The sequence below is a fragment of the Chiroxiphia lanceolata genome, chromosome 2, assembly GCF_009829145.1.
Source record: "Chiroxiphia lanceolata isolate bChiLan1 chromosome 2, bChiLan1.pri, whole genome shotgun sequence".
Lineage (NCBI taxonomy): Eukaryota > Metazoa > Chordata > Aves > Passeriformes > Pipridae > Chiroxiphia > Chiroxiphia lanceolata.
The window spans coordinates 16079697-16100945 of NC_045638.1; the positions used below are offsets into that span (position 1 = coordinate 16079697).

General features: G+C 42.1%; 2 protein-coding genes across 8 annotated transcripts in view; one reads left to right on the plus strand and one right to left on the minus strand.

Annotated features, from left to right (window-relative positions):
* PHKA2 (phosphorylase kinase regulatory subunit alpha 2) overlaps positions 1–8512 on the plus strand; it is a 48227-nt gene extending 39715 nt beyond the window's left edge. For all 7 annotated transcript variants that reach the window (XM_032677927.1, XM_032677928.1, XM_032677929.1 and 4 more), the window contains 2 exons: positions 1325–1525; positions 2035–8512. In XM_032677927.1, the coding sequence (XP_032533818.1) occupies positions 1325–1525; positions 2035–2208 (375 nt within the window). In that variant the 3' untranslated portion in view covers positions 2209–8512. The remainder of the gene's footprint in view (positions 1–1324; positions 1526–2034) is intronic.
* PPEF1 (protein phosphatase with EF-hand domain 1) overlaps positions 7469–21249 on the minus strand; it is a 41282-nt gene continuing 27501 nt past the window's right edge. Inside the window, exons 8-17 of the mRNA XM_032677935.1 lie at positions 18428–18594; positions 16656–16692; positions 16058–16207; positions 13754–13951; positions 12278–12463; positions 11498–11640; positions 10757–10863; positions 9626–9789; positions 8899–8983; positions 7469–8416 (exon numbers count right to left, since the gene is read on the minus strand). Coding sequence (XP_032533826.1) covers positions 8223–8416; positions 8899–8983; positions 9626–9789; positions 10757–10863; positions 11498–11640; positions 12278–12463; positions 13754–13951; positions 16058–16207; positions 16656–16692; positions 18428–18594 — 1431 coding nt within the window. The 3' untranslated portion in view covers positions 7469–8222. The remainder of the gene's footprint in view (positions 8417–8898; positions 8984–9625; positions 9790–10756; positions 10864–11497; positions 11641–12277; positions 12464–13753; positions 13952–16057; positions 16208–16655; positions 16693–18427; positions 18595–21249) is intronic.

Genomic DNA, 21249 nt, shown 5'->3' on the forward strand with positions numbered 1-21249 from the left:
TAACATGCAGCAGGGATGCTGTTGCAGATCCTTGGTTTCAAGGTTAGAACATCCGGACTTTCCCCAGCACCTCTGCTGGCTTCCCCAGGTCTGTGCAGATGTGTTCCTCCCAGGCAGGCCTGGGAAGTGTTTCTGGCAGGTTTTCCCCTTTGCTGAGCCTGCCTTCTGGGTGCCTTTACTCTCCCTGTGTGCCCACAGAGCAGAGCTTGAGAGAGGGTGGCTGATGGCAGTCCTTGGTGGGGGGAGGTGAGGAGACAGTGCAGACCTGTTGGAGTAAAGCAAACATGTTCCTTGCCACTTACTTTTTTTGAATATGCTGCAACACCAGCCAGCATATTTACTTTTGGCTTCACAGTCTCAAAAGTAAATACCAGTTAAGAATGATTGTTTCTAACCAATGCTTTGACTCTTTAATTCCATAACCTTTCCTTACATTTTTTTCCTTAGTTCAATTGCCTTTAGGTGCTCTAGCAAGTTTTGAATTCACATGTATAAAACAAACTCTCGTGAACAGTAATCCATCAGAGCAAGAGAGGTGCTTATGTGCTTGAGACTGTTTTCCTGTTTGGTTCCCTTGGATTTGTCTCTGGTTTCCTTCTCTTCTGAGGGATGATGGCAACAGCTGAAGAGAGGAGCTGGAATTTTCTGTCAAATTTAAATGTTGTTTTTTGGGTTTTTTATTCAGAAAGCAGAGCTTTATTTATCCCTATTGTGTAGGTAAATAGGCTTATATTTTTAGCCTGTCAGACCTAGACAGTATCTAACTTTGCTGTTTAAAGGATTCAAAAAAATAAGCACAAACCTCCTAAGGCAACATAGCATCCACAGAGATATGCTAGTGCAAATTAAGATGCTCTATAAACAGTATAGCGATACCTCTGCATGGCAAAGCTTTAGGGGCTTACTTAAAAATCACCCCTCTAAGCAGGTGGTTATTTTCAAAACTTAACAGTAAGTTTGGCTTTGCAACTAACCTGTGATGCCAGAAAGATACTTCCAAGGCAGAGTGTGTGAGATCACAGCCTGAGGAGCAAAGAGTTAATTTGCCAGCTAAGCATCAGCAGCCCTGTATGTAAGTGAGATGTGTATGTGATGGGTTGCAGGGCTGGAGCAGCTTCTGGAAGTTGTGTAACTGTTTGCAGAATCAAGGTCTAGCAACACGAAAACTTTCTGTAAGTGCTAAAGCGGCACAAACATTTTGTTCGCTTCAGTCAGTCTGCCCCCATGTGCAGAGAGGAGCATATGTTTCAGAGCTTGCAGGATGTGGGGAACTAGTCTTTTGGATTTGTCAGTTTTTCTCTCCATTTCCACTCAAACTTGCCAGATGACCCCGTGCGAAATCAAGTTTGCTGTGCACGTGGAGTCGGTGCTGAACCACGTCCCCCAGCCTGAGTACAGGCAGCTCCTGGTGGAAGCTATTCTGGTCCTCACGTTCCTCTCTGACATCGAGGTGAACAGCATCGGGGGCATCATCCACGTGGATCGAATCGTGCACATGGCCAATGACCTGTTTCTGCAGGAGCTGGTGAGTTTAAAGGGCAGTGGTGGGAAGTCTCCTCCTTTGAAAATTATCCCCTGTTCCTTTTTAAATATGTGTGATGGCCTGGTTCCTTCCCCTACAAAGACAGACAGAATCACTTAAGTATCTTCTGGAAATACATTCGGAAAGCTAATTTAAGAATTGTGGGAGATTTAGATGGAATAAAATTGTAGTGGCTAACAAGCTCTGAAGTATATTGTTAGATTGAAGTGAGGGTTTGCTTTGTCAAGGCATTAGAATTACTAATATTTGAGTAATCCCACCCTTTCCCCCCAAAGGACAAAAATCTGTGAAGTTATATGTTCTTCCTTTGCTTACACTGATCCAACTAAGTCATGTGGACCCTATAATAATCCTGATTAAGGTTTTCATGAGGGAAAGGAGAATTGCTTTCAGTATTCAGCACAAATGGAAAATCATAACGTGGTGGGTTTTTCCTAATAAATAAACATGCATGCCTAACTTGCCCTTCTTCTTTGCTTGTGTCTTTTCAGAAGTCATTTGGAGCTACTGGCAGTATCTTGGAGAAGGACATAGCCACAGGAATTTGCCACTTTTTTTATGATAGTGCTCCAAGCGGGGCCTATGGCACCATGACATACCTAACAAAAGCCATAATTATTTATTTACATGATTTCCTGCCTAGCACAGGCTGTGCCATGCAGTAGGTGATGCCTCGTGCGGGAGGGAAGGCTCAGAAGCTCTTTCTCCCCATTTCCCTGTTGTGAACCTCACAGTTACTTGCTGCCTGTGTGTGTGCCGTGCACTACCTCAGCACTGGACACTAGTGGCCATGCTCTGTGCATGCCCTACCTACGGAGGACAGGGAGCTGGAATTTGGCCTGGTTTTAGGAGAGTGTGAAAGAAATAACAAATAATGAGGCTTATTCTGCCCAAAGTCCATAAATGTAATTCATAGTAAATTAGAAAGAATTATACAGTTCTGCCAAGGGGAAAACAGATTATTCTGTGGACATCAAAAGGCATAATAAAACAAGGGAGCTGTATCTTGGGCATAGAGTCTCCCAAATAAGGGAAGTGATGGAATTCATTAATTTTTCTCCTGCTGTATGTAAATGTACATCATTGTGAATCACTAATGCACAGTGTGAAACATCCAGGGAAATGTAAGTTAGAGGCATAGGAATAACTTGAAATAACCCAGTGATATTTCTCATGCACGTTTATCCTGGATCTCTTCTCACTTGCACCTAGTCAATGCCAGGCTAACGCCAAGAGAGACAAACATCTTGCAATATCCACTAATTTGAGAGGATAGCTTCTGTCAGGAAGCTGCATCTGTCTTTAATCTGAACAAGACAGCTTCCTTCCCTGCCTCCCTGAGGCTTTGGAGGCAAAATCTGAAGATTCCAGCTTCTCCAAGGTGACAGACACTTTTATGCCTGTAATCCTTTCCTCTGAATGGAGCAAGATAAACCAGTTCCACTCAAGCACCCTTTCCAAGTCTCCCGATTGTTTCCCTTGCAAACAGCCTCAGAGTTAAGAATGGCATAATTGTGGCCCTTCCAGCACAGTGTGAGTTTATGGAAGGCTTTGATGTTTCTCTTTTTTTTTTTCTTTCCTATTTTTTTTTTATTTTTCTTTTTAGTTTGAAGCTGCAGTGGTCACATATAGTAAGAATTTGGGCTGCCTGGAAGTCTCCCTTCAGAAAGTTCCTAGGTTAGTGCTGGCACCTTGAATCTGTCCACTGGAAACTCTGAGCTGCTGCAGGGAGAACAGGTGTGTCCTGCAGGGCAATGGTCCCATGGCCACTGAAACTGAAAACAGCGGTAGGCGGCCTCTGGAGAGGAAAACCCTGCTGTACCCCAGGCAGGACTTTCATTGAGCTGACACTGCTGGCTTTGTGAATAGCCACGTGCCAGCATCTGGCTGACAGCTTAGGAATATGGCAGTAGCTTTAGCCTCTCCGTGGCCACAGGCTCCCCCAGCAGTGTGGAGGTGTGCCAGCACTGCTGCCACGTGAGCAGGAAGGATCAGAGCAATTCTGTCTTGCCTGATAGAGGGGAAAAGAGCAGACAGGTCTGTAAAAAGGCCTGTAAAATTTTCTGAGCTAATAAGCCTGATTGAGTATATTTCTGTGAGCCTCCCCTCCACTCTTTCAAAACATAACTATACCATTTGTATAGGATTTGAAAACTTTTTTTTTTGGTAACAATGGTGGGTGGTGCTTTTGAGAGTGAGGTTTTTGTTTCCAGTTTTATACAGGTATCTGAAAGACCTTGACAAAATGACAACACCCTGTCTCACTTGCCAGTTGCCAGCACTCATGGTCCCAAGGAGGCTGAGCTCCTGATGGCTGTGCCACCCTGCCTGCTGTCCCTCTACACAGTCGATGCTGCTGTAGCAATGTCTGGGCACTGCCTCAAGACAGTGAAGGCATGGGAGGCCTTAGGAAGTGATTTATTGTTTTTGCAGAGACCAGAGGAGTTTGGCAGTCCAGAGGCCCAGGAACCCTTGGATTGGGTGCTCCAGAGACACCCTGTGTTAACCACTATGAGAACTATGGGCCTGTGGAGTGGCCAGCATAAAGTGACAGTTCAGGTGCAATTACCACTTGGATGTGGAAGTCATTTTATTGGCATGGTGCCTGTTTTGTAGGGGTTTGCCTTCATTATGGTTTGGTTTGGATTTTTTCCTTTTCGTATGTATTGTGAGAGCTTACTTGGCTTGTTTCCCAGTAAATGAAAGTAAAATCCTTTGTCTAGTTTAAGCAGATGTGACAGCGCAGAGCGTGAGCGCACAAGAGCTGGTGTGATGGTTTCTTGTTCTACCCAGTATCACATGAAAATTTACTAGTAGCTGTTATTTTTGCTTTTGTTTTTGAATCCTAGATTGTGAGATGCAAGATGATTTTCATTCAGACTCTTAATTTTATTTTATTTTTTAACCTACAGAGTGATCTTGTTTTCAGAAACAAGAAGGGTGATGTAGCTGGTTTTACATTAAGCTGCCTTGAGTCTAAAACAATGAAACGTATGGCCTAACATACCTGGTCACCTCTTAACACTTCTTTTTTTAATGGCAGTGTCATTGGTGTCTTTAGTATGAAATTCACAGTATGAACCAGGTTATGGTATATTTATGATTATCATGAGTCACCACATGAAATGCAGGCACTTGGAAAGTATTTATGTGGTAATTTGAAGAGTTTAGGTAGCTGATGGTGAAAGCTGGGACTCTGAAACACACAGCTAGGGGAAGGGAAACTTGTGTTATTTCCAGGTCAGGCACAGCTTCAGCTGGCAGCTCATTCCACTTGGAGAGCTGCATTGTAGTGCAAACCTAATTAAGCAAATAAGGTTTTACACAGACCCCCTGCTTTGCTGAGGATTCCTGGTGTGTGTTAGGCTGCTGCAAAGCAGAGCTGGCAGTGGCAGTGACGAGGGTGTGCTCACAGATAAAATACATGACGACTTTGCAATTTGTGTAGGGCTGAGCTAATTGGCAGAGGCTCAACTTGGCTGTGCAGCTTCCCTGGGGAGCCAGCAAAGGATGACACTGCCAGCGTCCAGTCCCTGGAAACGCATTTGTGGAAAGAAAGCAAAGGTGAACAGACACATCCTGTGCCTCAGAAACAAGGGCATTAGTGAATTAAAATAGACCACCTGAGAGCTGCTTGTCCCAGCCTGACAGGCACTGCTGCCCTAAGCACTTTGCAGCTGTGGGGTCAGAAGCACCTATGCAGTGCTGGAGGCAGCCAGATGTGCCTGGAGAGAGGAATGGGGCTGGGTGGAGCCATTGGCCAGAAGGATGATGGTGTCCAGCTCAGAGTTCATACCCCATGCTGGCTCCAAACCAGCTCCTCCAGGTCAGTGCCCTCCCTGCTCCCTGATCATGGCTGTTTCCTTCTCCCTGCTGCTGAGTGAAGGACACGGGTTTGTCTAACTAGACAGATCAAAAGCACCTTTGATCTCCCTCAGCTGCTGGTCCCACAGGTAAATGTGAAAACTTAATGGGTGGAGTACAAAGTTTGCCTGGCTTCTCTCCTGCTAATTGTAGTTTCCTTCCTTAGGGAAAGAGCCCTGCTTGTTTCTGGAAGGTGCAGGTGAGCTGCACAGTCCCTAGCTGCCCTATAAAGGTGTGGCCACTTTCTGTGGTGAGTGGTGAAACACCTGGGCTGCCCCCTGCGGGCACGGGGCACTGCAGGACTGTGTCACCCCTCCAGCAGCAGCCAGGGGCTTGAGTGAAGCCAGAGCCTGGATCAGTCCAGGTGCAACCTTGGGCACTTTCTGGTGTTGTCCACAGTTAGGAGCAGAGTTGCCCATTAAGCAGGAGAGAGATGCCACCAGTGGTGGTGTCTGTAGCTGTAGGGTGAGAGTTTGAGCACTCATCTGCAGATTGATTCAGTCCCTGCTCAAAGAACCAGTCACATTTGCAATATTAAGTAGCCACTGCATAGAATTGTGACTAAAAGGGATTGGGAGTGGGGTTATAGAAGAGCTTCAGCTCAAATGGTTTTGATTTAAGTACAAGCAGCAGGGCTTTTTCCCACTCCCAGTTTCAGTCTCGAGTGGAATTTATTCCTGGCGTTAGATGTTTCACAGTTACTCCCCTGCCACCCCCCTTCTTCTGTCAGGGGTAAGGGGGCTCTTGTGTGCTGCCAGCAGCTGACAGGACAGGGGCTTTCTTTTTTGGCTCAGTAATTCAGCTCCTCTCATACTTCAGTGCTGCATCCCCAAAAGCCTCTTACTGCCTGCCGAGTGCAGCACTGCACTGCGACTGTACCTTGGCATCCCCTCTCATGAAGTGATCCCTCAAGGCGAGTCCCCTTCAACTTTATGTCATCTTCAGGAATGTGTCATTAGAGGGGGACACCTAAACTGATGCTGTCAGTCATGTTTCAGAGCTCCCGTGCCTCGCTGCACACCCTGGCTTTGTCCTCCTTACTGGGATGGGTGGCAAAGGAGGACTCCAGAGCTGCACCATCCCATTCCACCTTGTCACTTTGCACCTACAGCATGGAAGCCAACAGTGGGAAGCAAGAGCCCACAACACACTGTGGTGTTTGTCCATCTTAAGTGGAGCCTTTTTGTCACTCCACTGGAATAAGGTGGGACTGATCATCACAGTGCATAGATCAGCATAACTGCATGCTAAAAACAGACATTAAGTACTACCAATGCCATTAACATTTTATTGTAAATTTTGTTGGCACTATTAAAGATTTTTCTTTCCCCCTCCCCCAAGGCAATAGAAATAAGTGTGTGCAAGTTACAAAATACTTCTGGAAAAGTATTCTGGATTTAATTGTAAAAAATAAGATCTAAGAGAGAGAGCAGTGCCTTAAGCTCTGGCTGCTGTTACATTCTGTGATGATAAACTGGGAAGGATGCTTTTTCTTGTACTTTCAACACTGTTATTAAATAAAACCAAGCTGATTTACTTAACTCATCTTTAGCTAATACAATTTAAAGGGGGACTAGACTGAAACCTTTTCCTTCCCAAAAAGCACATTATGTGCATTTTATTTACTAAGGCTGAATGAGGTGATACTTTTACCAAAAAGCTCCTGACCTGGTGTTGCTTTTGGAGTGTTATATGCAAAAGCATTAAGTCCAGATCTCCTGACTCTCCCCCCGGGAACTGACAGGGTGATACTGGCAGGAATGGGAATACTGGTTTGCAGTAGGGGAAAGGAGATGGGCAGGTGGGGGCATTGGACTTTTCCATCTTGCTGCGTTTGAAAAACTCTAATTCAGAATTTCTCAGTTCCCTTTTCTTGGTAAAGAATTTATGTTTATCTATATGCAAGAATATTTAGGTTCATAATACCAAAATATGTTTACTTTGTGTTTATACTCATTTCTTTGTTTTTAAGAAACCCAGTTCATCTTCAGGAAAAGTGTGTTCTACGCTGATAGGGGCAGGGTACTCAAATACAGGCAAAAAGACACCCCACTTAACTACTTAGACGTTACTCAGAAAGCTAAAGCTTTATTTTGTGATCTTTTGTATGTTACATTAACATGCTATGGATTTAGTCGCCATTAAGGTGATGAGTTATGACTGTTTCTTAGCTCCAAATTCCAACAAATGTGGCAAAAAGTTACCAGTCATAAGAGGAAACTTAGCACAAGTGTAAACACCTTTCAACCAAGATCCTGTAAGTTGTGTCTGTATAGTTGGGATAGACAGTGACCTGGAATGATTTAGTTCCACTCTGTCCCCAAAGAGCAAATTTAAATGCAGAACAACCTATTTTAACTAGATGGTTCTTCCTTGGTTTCCTTTCCTGCACTGGACGCTCCACAGTCAGTGTCTCTTGTGCCTGCTTCATAACCAAGGAGGGTTTGATATGTTCCTCGTGGTCACCAGTGCTCTCAGCTGTCGCCAAGGACCACTGAGAGAAATAAACCCAAGTCTCTTCCTACACTATTGAAGGTGTGACCTTGGCAGTGTTCACGGATTAGATTAATGGGGGACATGGGGGAGGGTAAGTTGTAAGGTACTGGCAGTGTGTGGCAGTGACACAGGAATGCTGTAAGTAGTGGGTTTTCATCTCTTCTGTCTCATTAATTGCAGGTACATATCATCCAGGAGGGACTACATAAAGGCTTACATGGTGACCTCAGTGCATATCGTATCATACTGTATCGAGCAGCCCTTTTATGACTAAGGACAGGAAGGTGAGCTTCCAAGACAGCTCACAAGTTCTGCCTTTTCACGAGTTTGCCTTTTCCTCGACTCTGTGAACAAAGTGAAAGGCCTCTAAAAATTCATTGAAGTCAATGTGGCCATCTTTGTTGTGGTCTATACTCAGGACTAATTTGTCAAGGGAGTCATCCTGTACATCAATTCCCAGGTGAGAGGTGAAGAGTCTCCATGTCTGGCTGAACTCCTCGAGGGAAATCAGACCTAAAGGAGACAGACAGCAGGTTGCTTTTTCCGGTATGAAAGTGTTTCCCGTTCCTGCAAATACACATACATGCACACTCCCTCCCTTGCAAGAAAGTTACCTGCCTGCCCTGGCTTTGGTGTGTTTTGTGCTTTCGTGACTCAAGTACATTTTTACTTTAGATAATGGTCAAATGCTTTTGCCAGAGGAATTGAGAAAGCAGTAAATCATGAGAGTGAGAGTGGAAGGGAAAAAGAGCCCCCAGAATAGTGAAGCCAGTACTGGAGGTGGGGTATGTGAGAATTTTTTGTCAAGTTAGGCTCTGTGCACTGTCCCTTATATGGTTGCAGCCTGACTGCTTAAATTAGTCTTCACTAAACTGGAAAAATGACATCACCTCTGCTTCCTCTATATTTAGAAGCCTTAAGGAGGAAACACAGTGGGGAAAAAATAACTAGTATAGGCTTCCTAGAGCTGGTACAGTGAAGTTACCTAGACTTACCCGAGTTATCTTTGTTAATGATGTTAAAGATGATCTCCAAATCCTTTCTGTATCTGCACAGTGTTTCCACCAAAGCTGGCTGAGCCTGGTTTTGAAATTGCATACAGGAAGACATTCAGACCTTGGTTTGAGTTAGTTTAACCAACAGAATATGTACAGTCTAATTCCATTTTCCTAATTTAACTTGTCAAAAGTTAAAAAAAAAATCCTTCTGCTTAAGTTCCCTGGAATAACACTTTGTGCCTTGCCCTGAGAAATAATCAGATAAACCCCATCACTTTCAGATTGGCAGAGCAAGGGGGAAAGGAGCCCTTCACACCTCCTACCTTCAGTAATTATTTGTGGAAATACGGATAATCTAGGGAAGATGGTATAGGGAATTGGCTCTGGAGCATGTTTAAAAAGCTCATTTCAAGGAGGGTTGAGTTCTCTGGGCAAGATTTGTCATATCTTCTCAGCTACATTATCTAAATGCCCTTGAAAGTCAACGGAAAGTAAGAAGCAGTTCTAGCATGTGATTCATCCAACCTATTTTAAGTATCTACCTTAGCAGGGAATGATGATTTGTACCCGAGAGTGCTCATTTTCTTCTAGTCACTATAAAAGGAAGTTTGACAACTAGTTCAGATGTAGATGTCTATCTGATTGGTCAAACCACTGTCTTGTGCTTCAAGTTGCACCAAAAGCTGTTCCTCCAAGATTTGTGAGGAGGTGTTTTCATCCTTACCTCTTTTATAGGTTGATCCATTTTCAAATCATAGAAACATGACATGAAGTCAACTTGTCCATCTGGGCTCATCTGTGCTAACCGAGGCCGCAGCATCCTCCAGGGCAGTTCCAGCTGTAGGACAGACTCCATTGCTGCAGCCCAGTCAGGGACAGAAATGCAGCCTGCCAGAAGGGGTCAGTTCATGGTTACAAGCGGAACATGGCACAGCATATGTCAGTCACCAGCACACCTTCACAACTACTCTTAAGAACTGTTGCGAAGCACAAATATTTTCTCTTAACCCCAGCATAAAAACCCTCATAACAATGAGCAGACCACCCACAGATGCCTCCCAACCTCAACAACTTTGCGATGCTATTAGGATGTTCAGCATATCTTAACACCTTTTGAGAAAACCAGATTATGCCATAAAGAGTACTTCAGATTTCAGCTGGGCTGCAGTTAGAGCGACATGTGGCTGAAAAACTCAGCAAGACAGAATGTCAAACAACTGTTCAGTGGCCAAAGACACAGTACCACCATGTTACTGAGTGCCCTTGTAGGGGCATGGTCAAGTGAGGAGCCATCACAAGGAAAAGCTGTATTTGTGGTAGAAATCAACTTCTTACTCCTACATAAAAGCTTCATCTATTAACTTACCACTGAATTTTCTGCAGCTGATGGGTGAATGTGTGTCTGCTAAAGGTACAGGCAGTCAACTTTCCTCATGTACCTCCCAGACTCGGAAGGACACCAGTTCCCCCTCTGGGGGAGACCCTAGTTCCCTGTCTGACATCTGAAGACACCACCTAAGAGGAGGAGGTGACCTTTGAGATTCTGGAACTGGATTTGCCTGCCCATACTCTCTGCCCAACAGCAAACAGCATTTCTTTATTTGCCCATGAGTTTCAGTTTTCTTCTTCCAGCTTAAAAGCTTCGTCCTCTCAAGTTGTTTTCCAGGGCTAAACACTTGCCAACACCTATTGTCCTCTGTGGTCAGAAAGAACAAGGTCAACCAGCCTCTGCTGCCCTCCAGCCTTACACTGGCAGGCAGGCAGGACCCCTCTCCATGGGCTTTGTCCCTTCTAACCCACACACACATGGAAGTGTTTTCCCCATAGCGGCAACTGGACATAGAGGAAGTGGTACCTGTGCCATTGAGGTCGTATTGTGCAAAAGCACTAATGAGTTCAGACCTATGAGCATAAATCAGCTCTTGTAAGGACTTTAAGGCAGATGACTCAATTGTACCCACCCTAGGAGGAAAAAAATCAGAGCAGATAATTAAAGAATTTAAATCCTCTGGCATTTTATACTTTTTAACAATCATTATCATATTCTTTTATCCTTTAACATGTATTATGTTTAAGTAGGATGACCGAAAACATACTAGAGAACACTGGAGGGAAGGGGGGAAAGCCCCAAACCAAACAAAACCAAAAGTGCTCCATAAGAATAATCTGAGTTCATGAGGTAACTGAGTTTATATAGGTAATTCTAAGGTGCTTTCCTTTGGTTATCTGACCACAGTGCTAGGCATGGCAAAGATATGATGAACTTTTTGGACTCAATTCATAACAGGATTTGTCCAGATTAACACTGTGGTCTTCAAGCAAACCTGACAGACAGGTGGAGACCCTTTACAAGTCCCTGACAGTTGTCTGTTCTAACCTCTTACCTTATCTAATTACCATTGGGAGTTTCTCAGGAAACCAAGTTAGAGCATTTAGAACAGGTTTGGTCAACTGTATTCATTTTTAAATGGTAAAACAGAAAACCAGGGAAAATGAAGAAAAATAGATGCCTATTCAGTTATTCAGTCAAGCTCTAGATTTGTGGCAGGTGCTCACAAGCGAGTACACGCTCACTGCATGCAACACACAGCTTTACCTCTCCAGAATATTCAGCCTGCGTGTGTGCTTGCTGGATTGAAACTGTACAAACCGAGGAATTAGTTCAGGGTCCAGTTTGATGTATGCTCCCCGGTTACTCCCCTCTTCGTAATAGTTAGAGGCAGAAAAGATAGTGATAACCTGATTATAGGAAACAAAGAAACTGAATTGGCTAGCACAGCTCTTTTGGACACTGAGTTCTGAAATGGACCTTAGAAAAAAAGGTAGGTTACAAAATTAAGTGGCTACATGTAAAACCATGTCATTCACCAAATTGCTCTTGCCTTTTGAGTCAGAGCTCTGGGCCTGTATTTTTGACCTGTCATAGGAAGACTTGAGTTCAGAGACCAGTGAGATATAACGTGCTGTTTAACAGAAATCTCTTTCTAAGACAGATCTGGTTTTCAGGATTCTTCCTGGCTTCCCAATACATCACATCAGAAAGCAGGGCCAGAAGAGAAATCATTAAGTTAAAAGGCTTCTAGAGCCTTAGAGCATCTCTTGCACTGTATTTATACACAACTCTTCTCAGGGATTTTGTTGATGTCCATTTCTTTTCATGTGAGTAATAAACTGGTCCCCACTCCCTGAAGCTGTAAAGATTTTTGGTCATCACAGCTTGGTAATTTGTTATAACATCTATCTAGCACAAAGTTCCCCCAAGCCCAATTTAAAGAAGTCACTGTCTTTATTTTTTAAATAATTTTGCAGACAAATCTACTGTGGATGTGCCTGTGAAATTCACAGAATAATTATGCTTTACACAGAAGCATCTTACCTTCCCACCATGACTGACGTCATAACCTTCCCGCTTAAATTCATGAGACCTGATGAGAATCTTCAGATTATACCTTTGAAAGATCTTGGCAGTGACATCAGGACCAAAGTAACAGCCTGCTCCTCGACTCTTGTTTGGTTTACAACCATTTTGGCTTCTTGGGTCACTCCAGAGAACGTCAAGGATCTACAAATAGCAAACTCAAGCAAGTGAGGACCGATAGTAGGTGAAGACTGACAGGCTGTGATGGTCTTAAGTACTGGCCATAGCAAAAGCCCCACAGTACAGGGAGAAAACACTTGAGCTAATATATAGGTCTTCTGTTTTCTTCCTTCCTCTCAGAGAACATTTTTTTGGGCTGAAACTTTTGTTCTACTTTTCTTAAGAAATATGATCTAGATTTTGGGCGAACTTTTTTCAGATGTAATACCATTTCAGCAAAGTACCTCCTTTCACAGCTGAGTTTTTCAGACTTGGACAGGTGCATCAGGAACAGTACCTGGGCTATTTTGAAGAGAGCAAAAGCGGCCTTCTTTGCATGTAGGTGGTTTTACCTAACCTAAGCTTGGGAGTGCCTGCTCTAAACATGACAAGAGTTGCTTTTGGCTTTATTGTCTTCAGTTAGCTCGTGTTTCAAAACAAGATTTTACATATTAGCATTTTAGTAGGATTCAGACATGACGATGAATTATCATTATTTAATTATAGTCAGTAGCAAATATTAGTCAAAATGTGTTTGTTTAAATCTTGCTGGACAAGGTTTGCACTAACACATTCCACTTCATGTTTGTGTGCATGGCTCAGTGGATGATTGATTAGCTGGGGGAGTGTCAGCTTTGGGGGTGTGGGTGGATGTTGCTTGTGCCCATTATGTTACTCTGTAGGTCAGATAGGTATCACATTTTCAGAGACAGATTTGCTGGGCAAATTAAGCTTCCCAAACTGCCACAATTTATTAAATTACAGTCCAAAAATCTCCATATTGGTTCCAGTATTCAAGAGGAAATGAACAGCCAGAGGACAAAAACTTCCCACTTCTGAGTAATTAGCCTGTGGGTCTCAGTAGTTGGTGGTTTTTTGGGCGATATCAGCATTCAGTGGCCAAAACCACAGCCAAAAATGGAGCTCACTCTCACCAACAACTGCAAAGTTTGACCTGCTTAAACTGATAACCACGTATGTATCAACAGATTCAACCACATGAGGGCATGCAAACACATTTCATACTTAGCAGTTTCCTCCTCTTAATGGCTAAGAAAGGAAAACACTGGGCAAATTGTACTTGTAAGGTATAAAATCCCAAGCCTTTATTACCAGGTCTACAAAAAACATCTAAAAAACTAATAGCTGTCTAGTGTATGACTGGTTTCTTATTAAGAGACAGTTCCCTATAACTCAAACATTCTGCCTGAACAGAACACCTGTTGGTTTTGTGCGGGAGGGTTTTGGTATCAGTCTGTGTTTGGTTTCACCTACTTGTTTCCATTCCTCCTGGGTGGGGCCTGCAGGCAAATTGGAGCCTGAAGGCTCAGTGGAGCTCAATGAAGAGTCATGCTGTGTCTTCCCAGCATCATGCTGATTGGCAGTGTGTTTACTGAGGCCAATTGTGGAAATTCCCTCCTTCTGGTCGTGTCTGCCTCCCACTGACTTGGGCGGCTGAAGCAAAGATTTCAACTTTAAAAAAAACACAACAAACTGAAAGGGATACCAGCACATAAAGTTGATGCAGAGATTTTAGCTGAAAGGCACATCAGTTCATGTTTCTTCTACTGAGGAAAACTCAATGGGAGTTCAACTCAGTGTTGAACTCTTATAATGTCCTGAACTCACAGGTTTGGAGGAAGCTGAAGGTGTTGGCACTTGCAGAAATTTTGCTTTATACCTGCTTTATACCAGCCTCTTCAGAGCTGCTCTCATATTCTTATCCAGACACACAGACTTGTTTCAACCACAATCAATCTTAATGTCTCACTGTACAGCAAGTATGACCTAGGCTTAGGGAGGACACTTAAGTGCCCAGCTTTCCTGAAAACAAAATACGTAGTCATACTGTACTGAAGATGAAACTGCATTCACTACTGTTCTGATGCAGTAGCATGCTGTTGGGTTAATTTGGCTAAAATAAATGGTATATGAGGAAGATAACAGTGAAACTGATGAAGTATTACATCAGGCCTTTTATTGTTAAATTAACCTCTTGCAACACGCATGGGCATTTGCTTTTCTGGAGTGGTGTGCTATAGCTCCATGAATGACCATTAACAGAGACTTTTCACCAGGGAGTGTCTTCTCATTTGAAAGTTTCTCTTACTAGCTTATTTCCAGAATAAAACAAAAAAACCCAAAAAATAACCACAACCAAAACACACATAATTCCACAGCCCCCCAAATTTTACTCTTTAACAAAGAAAATGACTGATTCAAACCAAAATGCAACCACTGGGTTATTCCCCAGTGCACTGGCCAGTATTTGAGACCTGTCAGATGCCTGCTGTACCAATTAAAATACACCACTTTGCCTTGAGTGATATTGCCCTGGGTTGTGGCCCACATATGTCTCATTAGCAATGCTCTCCTGTGGCAGCAACTTTGACCTGTTAATTCTGCATTTCACAGATACTGCATCAGAAACATGCAGAGCCCAGCCTTGGTGAAAGCGTGTGCAGAACTCGGCTCAGAGTTAAGACACCTAAATCTGTAGTTAGGTACCCAGTTTTAGTGTACAGTGATACAGCCACAGAGCCCAGATTCTGATGAAGTACTCACTGCCCTTTTTCACACCTTTGAAAGACAGAGGCACACCTGACGGTCCTGTAAAGCATTTATTTCTGCATTAGAAAACAGGAGTGTGACAGAAATAGCTCTGGATTCCACAGACATTAATGACAGGGTACACTATGTTGCTTAAATATAGGTCTCCTGTGCTATCTGAGATGCTTCACTATGTCTGTGAATCAGCGTGAGGGGGGCAGATACAAACCTGACCTAAAGGAGACTGGTGGAGGAAACCTACAAAGAAGACTTTCTTCAGAGGCAGGCAAAAGCCATAGAGAACATCCCTAGCCTATGGGGTGCTTCCATGAACAGCACTGGAGACATGTGCCTAAGAAATTATAAGAACTGGACCTCCACTAGATGTCCTGGACCTCCACTGATTATAAGGAGCCTCAGCACCCCAATCACAAGCAGACATCTTGATTTAGTTGTCCAAATTGAGACCAAATCCCACACCATTTTCCACTGATTTGAAAGAGCTGTGTTTGCTCACCATTTCAGAAAAAAACATGAACATTTCTGGCTTTTAAATCCCTGAAAAGCAGTAGTTTCTGTTTTCTCAAGGCCAGGTCTTAAGTTTGGTCCTTCTGGAAAGGCTCTCCCACATGTACAACACTCAGCTGCTGCCAAGGGAACACCTCACAGGTGGAGAACCTCCCCCACAGAGCAGATGGCTGAAGCACAGCCCCAGGACAAAAGCCACCACTAGAAATATGTGGCTAGATTGGTTTCCAAAGTGTTTTTGAATATTTTTATACTTTCTGGCTAATGCGTCATCACTGCAGGAAGGGGGTATATAAAGTGTTTTTAGCTATTTTAAAGTCAAAAGACCCGTGCTATTTTACAGCAGCCAAACAATTGGCTCACAACACCTACTGAAACTTCCCTTCCTAAATGCTGATTTTGAAGAAAAATAGGACTCTTTTTTTTTCCTTACAGCAACCATTTAATTTCCTAATGCAAAAATCAGCATTTGTACCCCCATGTGGATATATGATCTCTTACCTTATTTCTTTCAAGTGCCTTCAGGAAATTCAAATCTGTGGTGTCTGAAATCCCTCCGTGTAGGATGAGAACTTTGTTATCAATTATAGTGGCAAGGGGTAGCCAGCTGAAGACATCTTGCAGAAGATACAAAATCTGTGTACTGTGTTCCTGTAAAATATTCTCTTACATTAGATCCGATTTCTGGCAGATTCTGTTGCTTCCATATTCAAGATTTTATTGAAGCATCTGCTACAGTCTATATGAACAGTTTTGTCCAGGTGACAACCTGAATTGCAACACTGACAAACATGTTCTGACATTCACTTTAGGGCCATTTGATTGTGTAATTTAGCTTTTCTTTTACGGTCACCTCTTTTTGTGTTCTTGAGTGGCCTTATGGATGTTATTTATTTCATCCCATAGATCTCTGAGAATAAGAGGCTAGCACTTAAAATTGTTTTATCCACTGATATGCCAAAATAATTTCAACTACATCACTAAAGTAATTCTGTGTAACACCTACATAAACTGCTTGGAAGTCTCCTTGTTTTCACAGATCTCATTTTACATCTGCAAGACTACAAAGAAAATATAGGGGAAGGAGAAAGAATCTTACCTTGTACTTATTCAAAACTTCTTTTGTGAAGCCATATCTGAAAATAGGACAGCATCATGAACTGTTTTTCAGTATGCTCCTTCTGCATGGTTTCCTGTGCTATAGTGTTTGCCAGGAGTTTTCTAGCCCCACTTTTCTGCCGCCATTCCATCTCACCTCAGTTTAAATGTGCTTTATTCCACTCCGTCTCAAGAACTGAGTTAAACTGATTTCTTGTACATACAGAGATCAGGAACAGAATTCATCCTAATAATCATTAAGCGGCCATTTTGCCAACTTTACCTTTTAAATAGCAGATAGAAATTTCAAAGGAACCTAGCTGATGATAAGCAAAAATTCCCACAAAGCCTCCACAGTTTTTGTCCTAAATATCATATCATATCATATCATATCATATCATATCATATCATATCATATCATATCATATCATATCATATCATATATCATATCCTATCATATCATATATCATATCATATATCATATCATATAATATCATCATATCATATATCATATAATCAGAAAATCATATCATGGAATGGTTTGGATTGGAAGTGACCTTACAGATTGTCTGGTTCCAACCCCGTTGCCATGGGCAGGGACACCTTTCAGTAAAACAGGTTGCTCAGAGCTCCATCCAACCTGGCCTTGAACATGTAACTTTCTTAGACAATGTCATCTATTACGTCTTTTCCCCCACAGGGGTCAAAGGTTTTGATATCTCATTCTTGTAACACCAAGATATCCTTGGTCGAGGGGCATTTTCACAACACTCAGCTTTCAAATTTATGTATGTGCAGCACTGATAATCAAAATGCCCAGCAAAGAGCCACACACAGGAATGCATCTGTGCACTCCATACCATCACAGCTTTTGTTAATATTTTCTGCTGTGGGTGGGAGTTTTCCTACCTCATAAATTAAGTAACTGATCTTGGTTTATGTTTGTTGGTTTTGGGGTTTTTTATTTATTTTTTAAATTAAGTGCTGAAAAAGTATGTGAAACTGATTCTCTTATATGGATCATTAATAGGACTTGACTATGGGCCTCTAACCCAGGTCTGTGCCTGTGTTAAAACAGCACTGTATTCTGTCTGGACACATGAAATTATACAAGGGGGTCAACAGGTTACCCACCAGTCAGTCAACCAAAGACTTACTGGGATGGCTTAGAATTGTAGGGACTAAGACTGAGGAGTTCGTCCCACATCTGTGAGATGATTTTTTCTACAAGGCACATTTTCACTACAGCCAGAGCCACTGGCTGTGCTCACAGCCTTGGCAGTGCTGTACAGCTGAGTACAAATGTCTGTATTAGAAAACCGGGTCTTAACTGTTTCTGCAATGGGACAGATGACACCTCCCAACCAGTGAACCTCCCCTGGGTGGAAGCTAGAATATTTACCTGCCCCTTGTGTTTGAGAAGTGACATCTTAATCTAAAGTTAACTGAAATATGAGCTTTAACTAAATATATGCTTTAACTCAAATATCCTTCCATCTGTCCTCCTTCCCCAATTTTGATACTCTGGAAGCTGCACTAAGGCCTCTGACTTCAATGGATTGTGACTAGGTCAGAGATAAGATATGGTTCTCATGTGTGTAATGAGGATGTCCCTCCCCCCCACACACATCTTGAAGATGCAAAGCCACACCTGAATACTTAATAAAATATTATTTGTATTTTAGAGTGTCACAGTAGCTAAAGTAGCATTCAAAAGCTCAAACATTTCTAGTGAAAGGCCAGATACTACCCACCCTGCCCTCCAAAATCTACCTCAGGTTCATCAGGTAGTCTTCATGGTTTCCTCTATTCAAGGATATATTATTGGGGTAGATAAGAAAAAATGCAAATAAGATTATAAGTATTTCCAAAGAATTTTTCCCTCTGTCAACATAATCACCATTAAAGACATAACGGTTTTGTTCTGAAGGCAAACCATTCTGCAGGAAGAAACAAAAAAAAAGGATGTTTAGAGATGCTGCTATGGTACTATAATAAAGGAAATAGTATTTAAATGAGATCACATTGTTAGAAAATCTGAAAAACCCTTGCATAATAGAGAAATATAAAATGTAGCATTTCTTTATTTCCGCTGCTTAGAATAAAAACCTCCATATCAGACAACCTGTATGAGCCATCAGAAAAGAGATGACCTCTCTAGCTGTTCTTGTGATGCCATCTCTAATCCTTTCCTCTATCTAATAAATTAAATGAGACCAAAAGGGACATTGGTCTCGTAATAAAATATACTTTTCCATTAATGCAACTGTCTCCAGGAAATTGTGCACTTGCAAACAGAAGGGAGTAATTCACTTTGAATGGAAGGTAAGAAATCCATGAAAAATTGTCTTCTGACACAAATTTGAAGGTCCTTATGTTTCCTTACGTGGTTAGAAATGGATTTAATATATTTACATTGTTTGCAGTGTATGCTTCCAAAACTCCTGAGAAAGACTATAGTCCAGAGGATATAAAATCTTAATACAGAACTTTGAAGAGTTTGATTTCAGTTGCTTTAATCCTGAAAGCACTACTTGAATTTTACTCACATGGCACTTTGTCCCCATCAGGGCAAGAATATACTTGAAAGCTCACAAGCCTGAGAGGCTGTACATACAGGTACTTCTTACTTTATTTTTTCTCTGAAGATATACAGCAGTGCTTTATTATGAATGGTTACTCATCAAAAGCTACCAGTTTGAATTGATGGTATGTTTCATTAGATTAATTACCAGTACATCAATGGGTGCCATCAGCTTACAGAAAACATAGCATCAGCTATACATAGCTTCCTCATTTCCAATCAGGAGTATCAGAAATATTATTTCAACCTTTAATTTGCCAGAAAAAGGAAACCTCTGTTCTCACAACTGATATGCACAAGAATTATAACTAGAACATCTATAAAATCACATCATAACTGTGGAAGCCACTCTTAACAGGTTTGGCAGCATTGCAAGACATCCCACTTTTTGAAGATAGCTACTGTGTCAGTGTCAAACATTTCTTGTGTTGCTATGGCATTCCCAGGTTTATTGCAGGATGCATGAGTTGGCCAGGGGCTCAATTAAATGTTTAATTTGAATTCATAAGGAATATATTTTTTTTTGTCCCAGTCAGTGTCCTGTGCTGTTATGTCAGGATGCAGTAGTGAATCCTGGTCTATTGATCCTGACTGCTGTAAATACAGCTTCCTTGGATTTTGCTTGTCCTGAGCCCTTTCCAGGTTTACTTAGAAGAGGCCTGTGATTGTTCTGTGCTCAAAGGAGTGGCAATGTATGAGACTCTGCTAATGTAGTGGGTTGTAGTGGCTTTAAAAAAGAGAGAGGATGGATTTCAGGAGTGGAACAGACAGCAGAAATTCAGCAGCAGCTTCTGGACAGATGAATTAATAAAAGCTTTGCCTTAAAACCAATAGGCATGTGAATCACCAGTAGATTGTGAGTATGCATGCAACCACTCTGTAGCTGCAATCCTCTGGGAAAGACAGATCTACTGAAGCAGTCTCCAGACTCTATCATCCTTTTGGAAAAGCTTACACACCATTTTAGTTTTTAACAAGTTTGTTTTGGATTTTCAACTTCAATGTGACATTTTAGTTTTGTTCCACACTCATGCAAAGTTTTTATTTCCTTTTCTGTGGTTTTGACCAACAATAAGAGCAAAACTAAATTAAAGGCTGTTGCAGCCTCTGACATGTCAGAGAGGCAAACAAGGCCTTCTAATGATTAGCAACTTGCTGCTGGGCATCATTACTCCTGGGTTAGTGATTAATTAACTTCCGTTTGCTGTTGGCACTTTTTACAGCTTCAGGCTATTTCTATCCATAGCATCCATTTAACAATCTAACTTAGCAATACATAATTTAAAATTCAAGTGTTTCGAGGAATTTCAGAAAATGCTGTAATTTAATGGAGATTAATGCAGGGACTGAACAAACCTGACAAATTGGCTATTGAGGGAAAAAAGTAATTATCTTAGCCTCACCCAAACCAGGTATAATAATTATACACAATCGACAGCATTGTATGTATAAGCCATATATTGCAAGCTCTGTGTGTTTGCTGTTGGTGATTTGTAGAATTGCTGTGACAAGCCCTGGACAGAGCCCTATGGTCAAGGTGCCTGGTCTGCATGCAGCCCTCCAAAACCCATTTCAGCTCTGCATGGCTTTGTTCAGGCTGAGATCACCACACTCCTCATGGCACTGTTTAGGATTGCACCCTCTTGTTTAAAGTTATGGGTGGTTCATGCCAACTTGGAGGATGACATCCCTTCCAACTGCAACAGTCAGTGATGAAGAAAAAAAAAAAGGATCCCAGAAGCTGGCTGGGTTCGCGCTGCTCATCTGAGTAACTGCTCAGAGAGGACAGAAAATACTGTGTCATCTAATTTGCTTCTAAATAACTAAGGAGCTCTAATATGTGCTCTCTATATCCTCAACCACTTTGAAATGACAAAATATTTGTCCATTTTGTTCTGTTTGGTGGAAGGCCTTCCCTAGAAGTTTAACAGAGAATGACTGGGTGTTATCTCTAGTCCCTGAAATCAGTGAGAGTTTTGGCTCCGAATTTACTGAAGTCAGGATTAGAGTT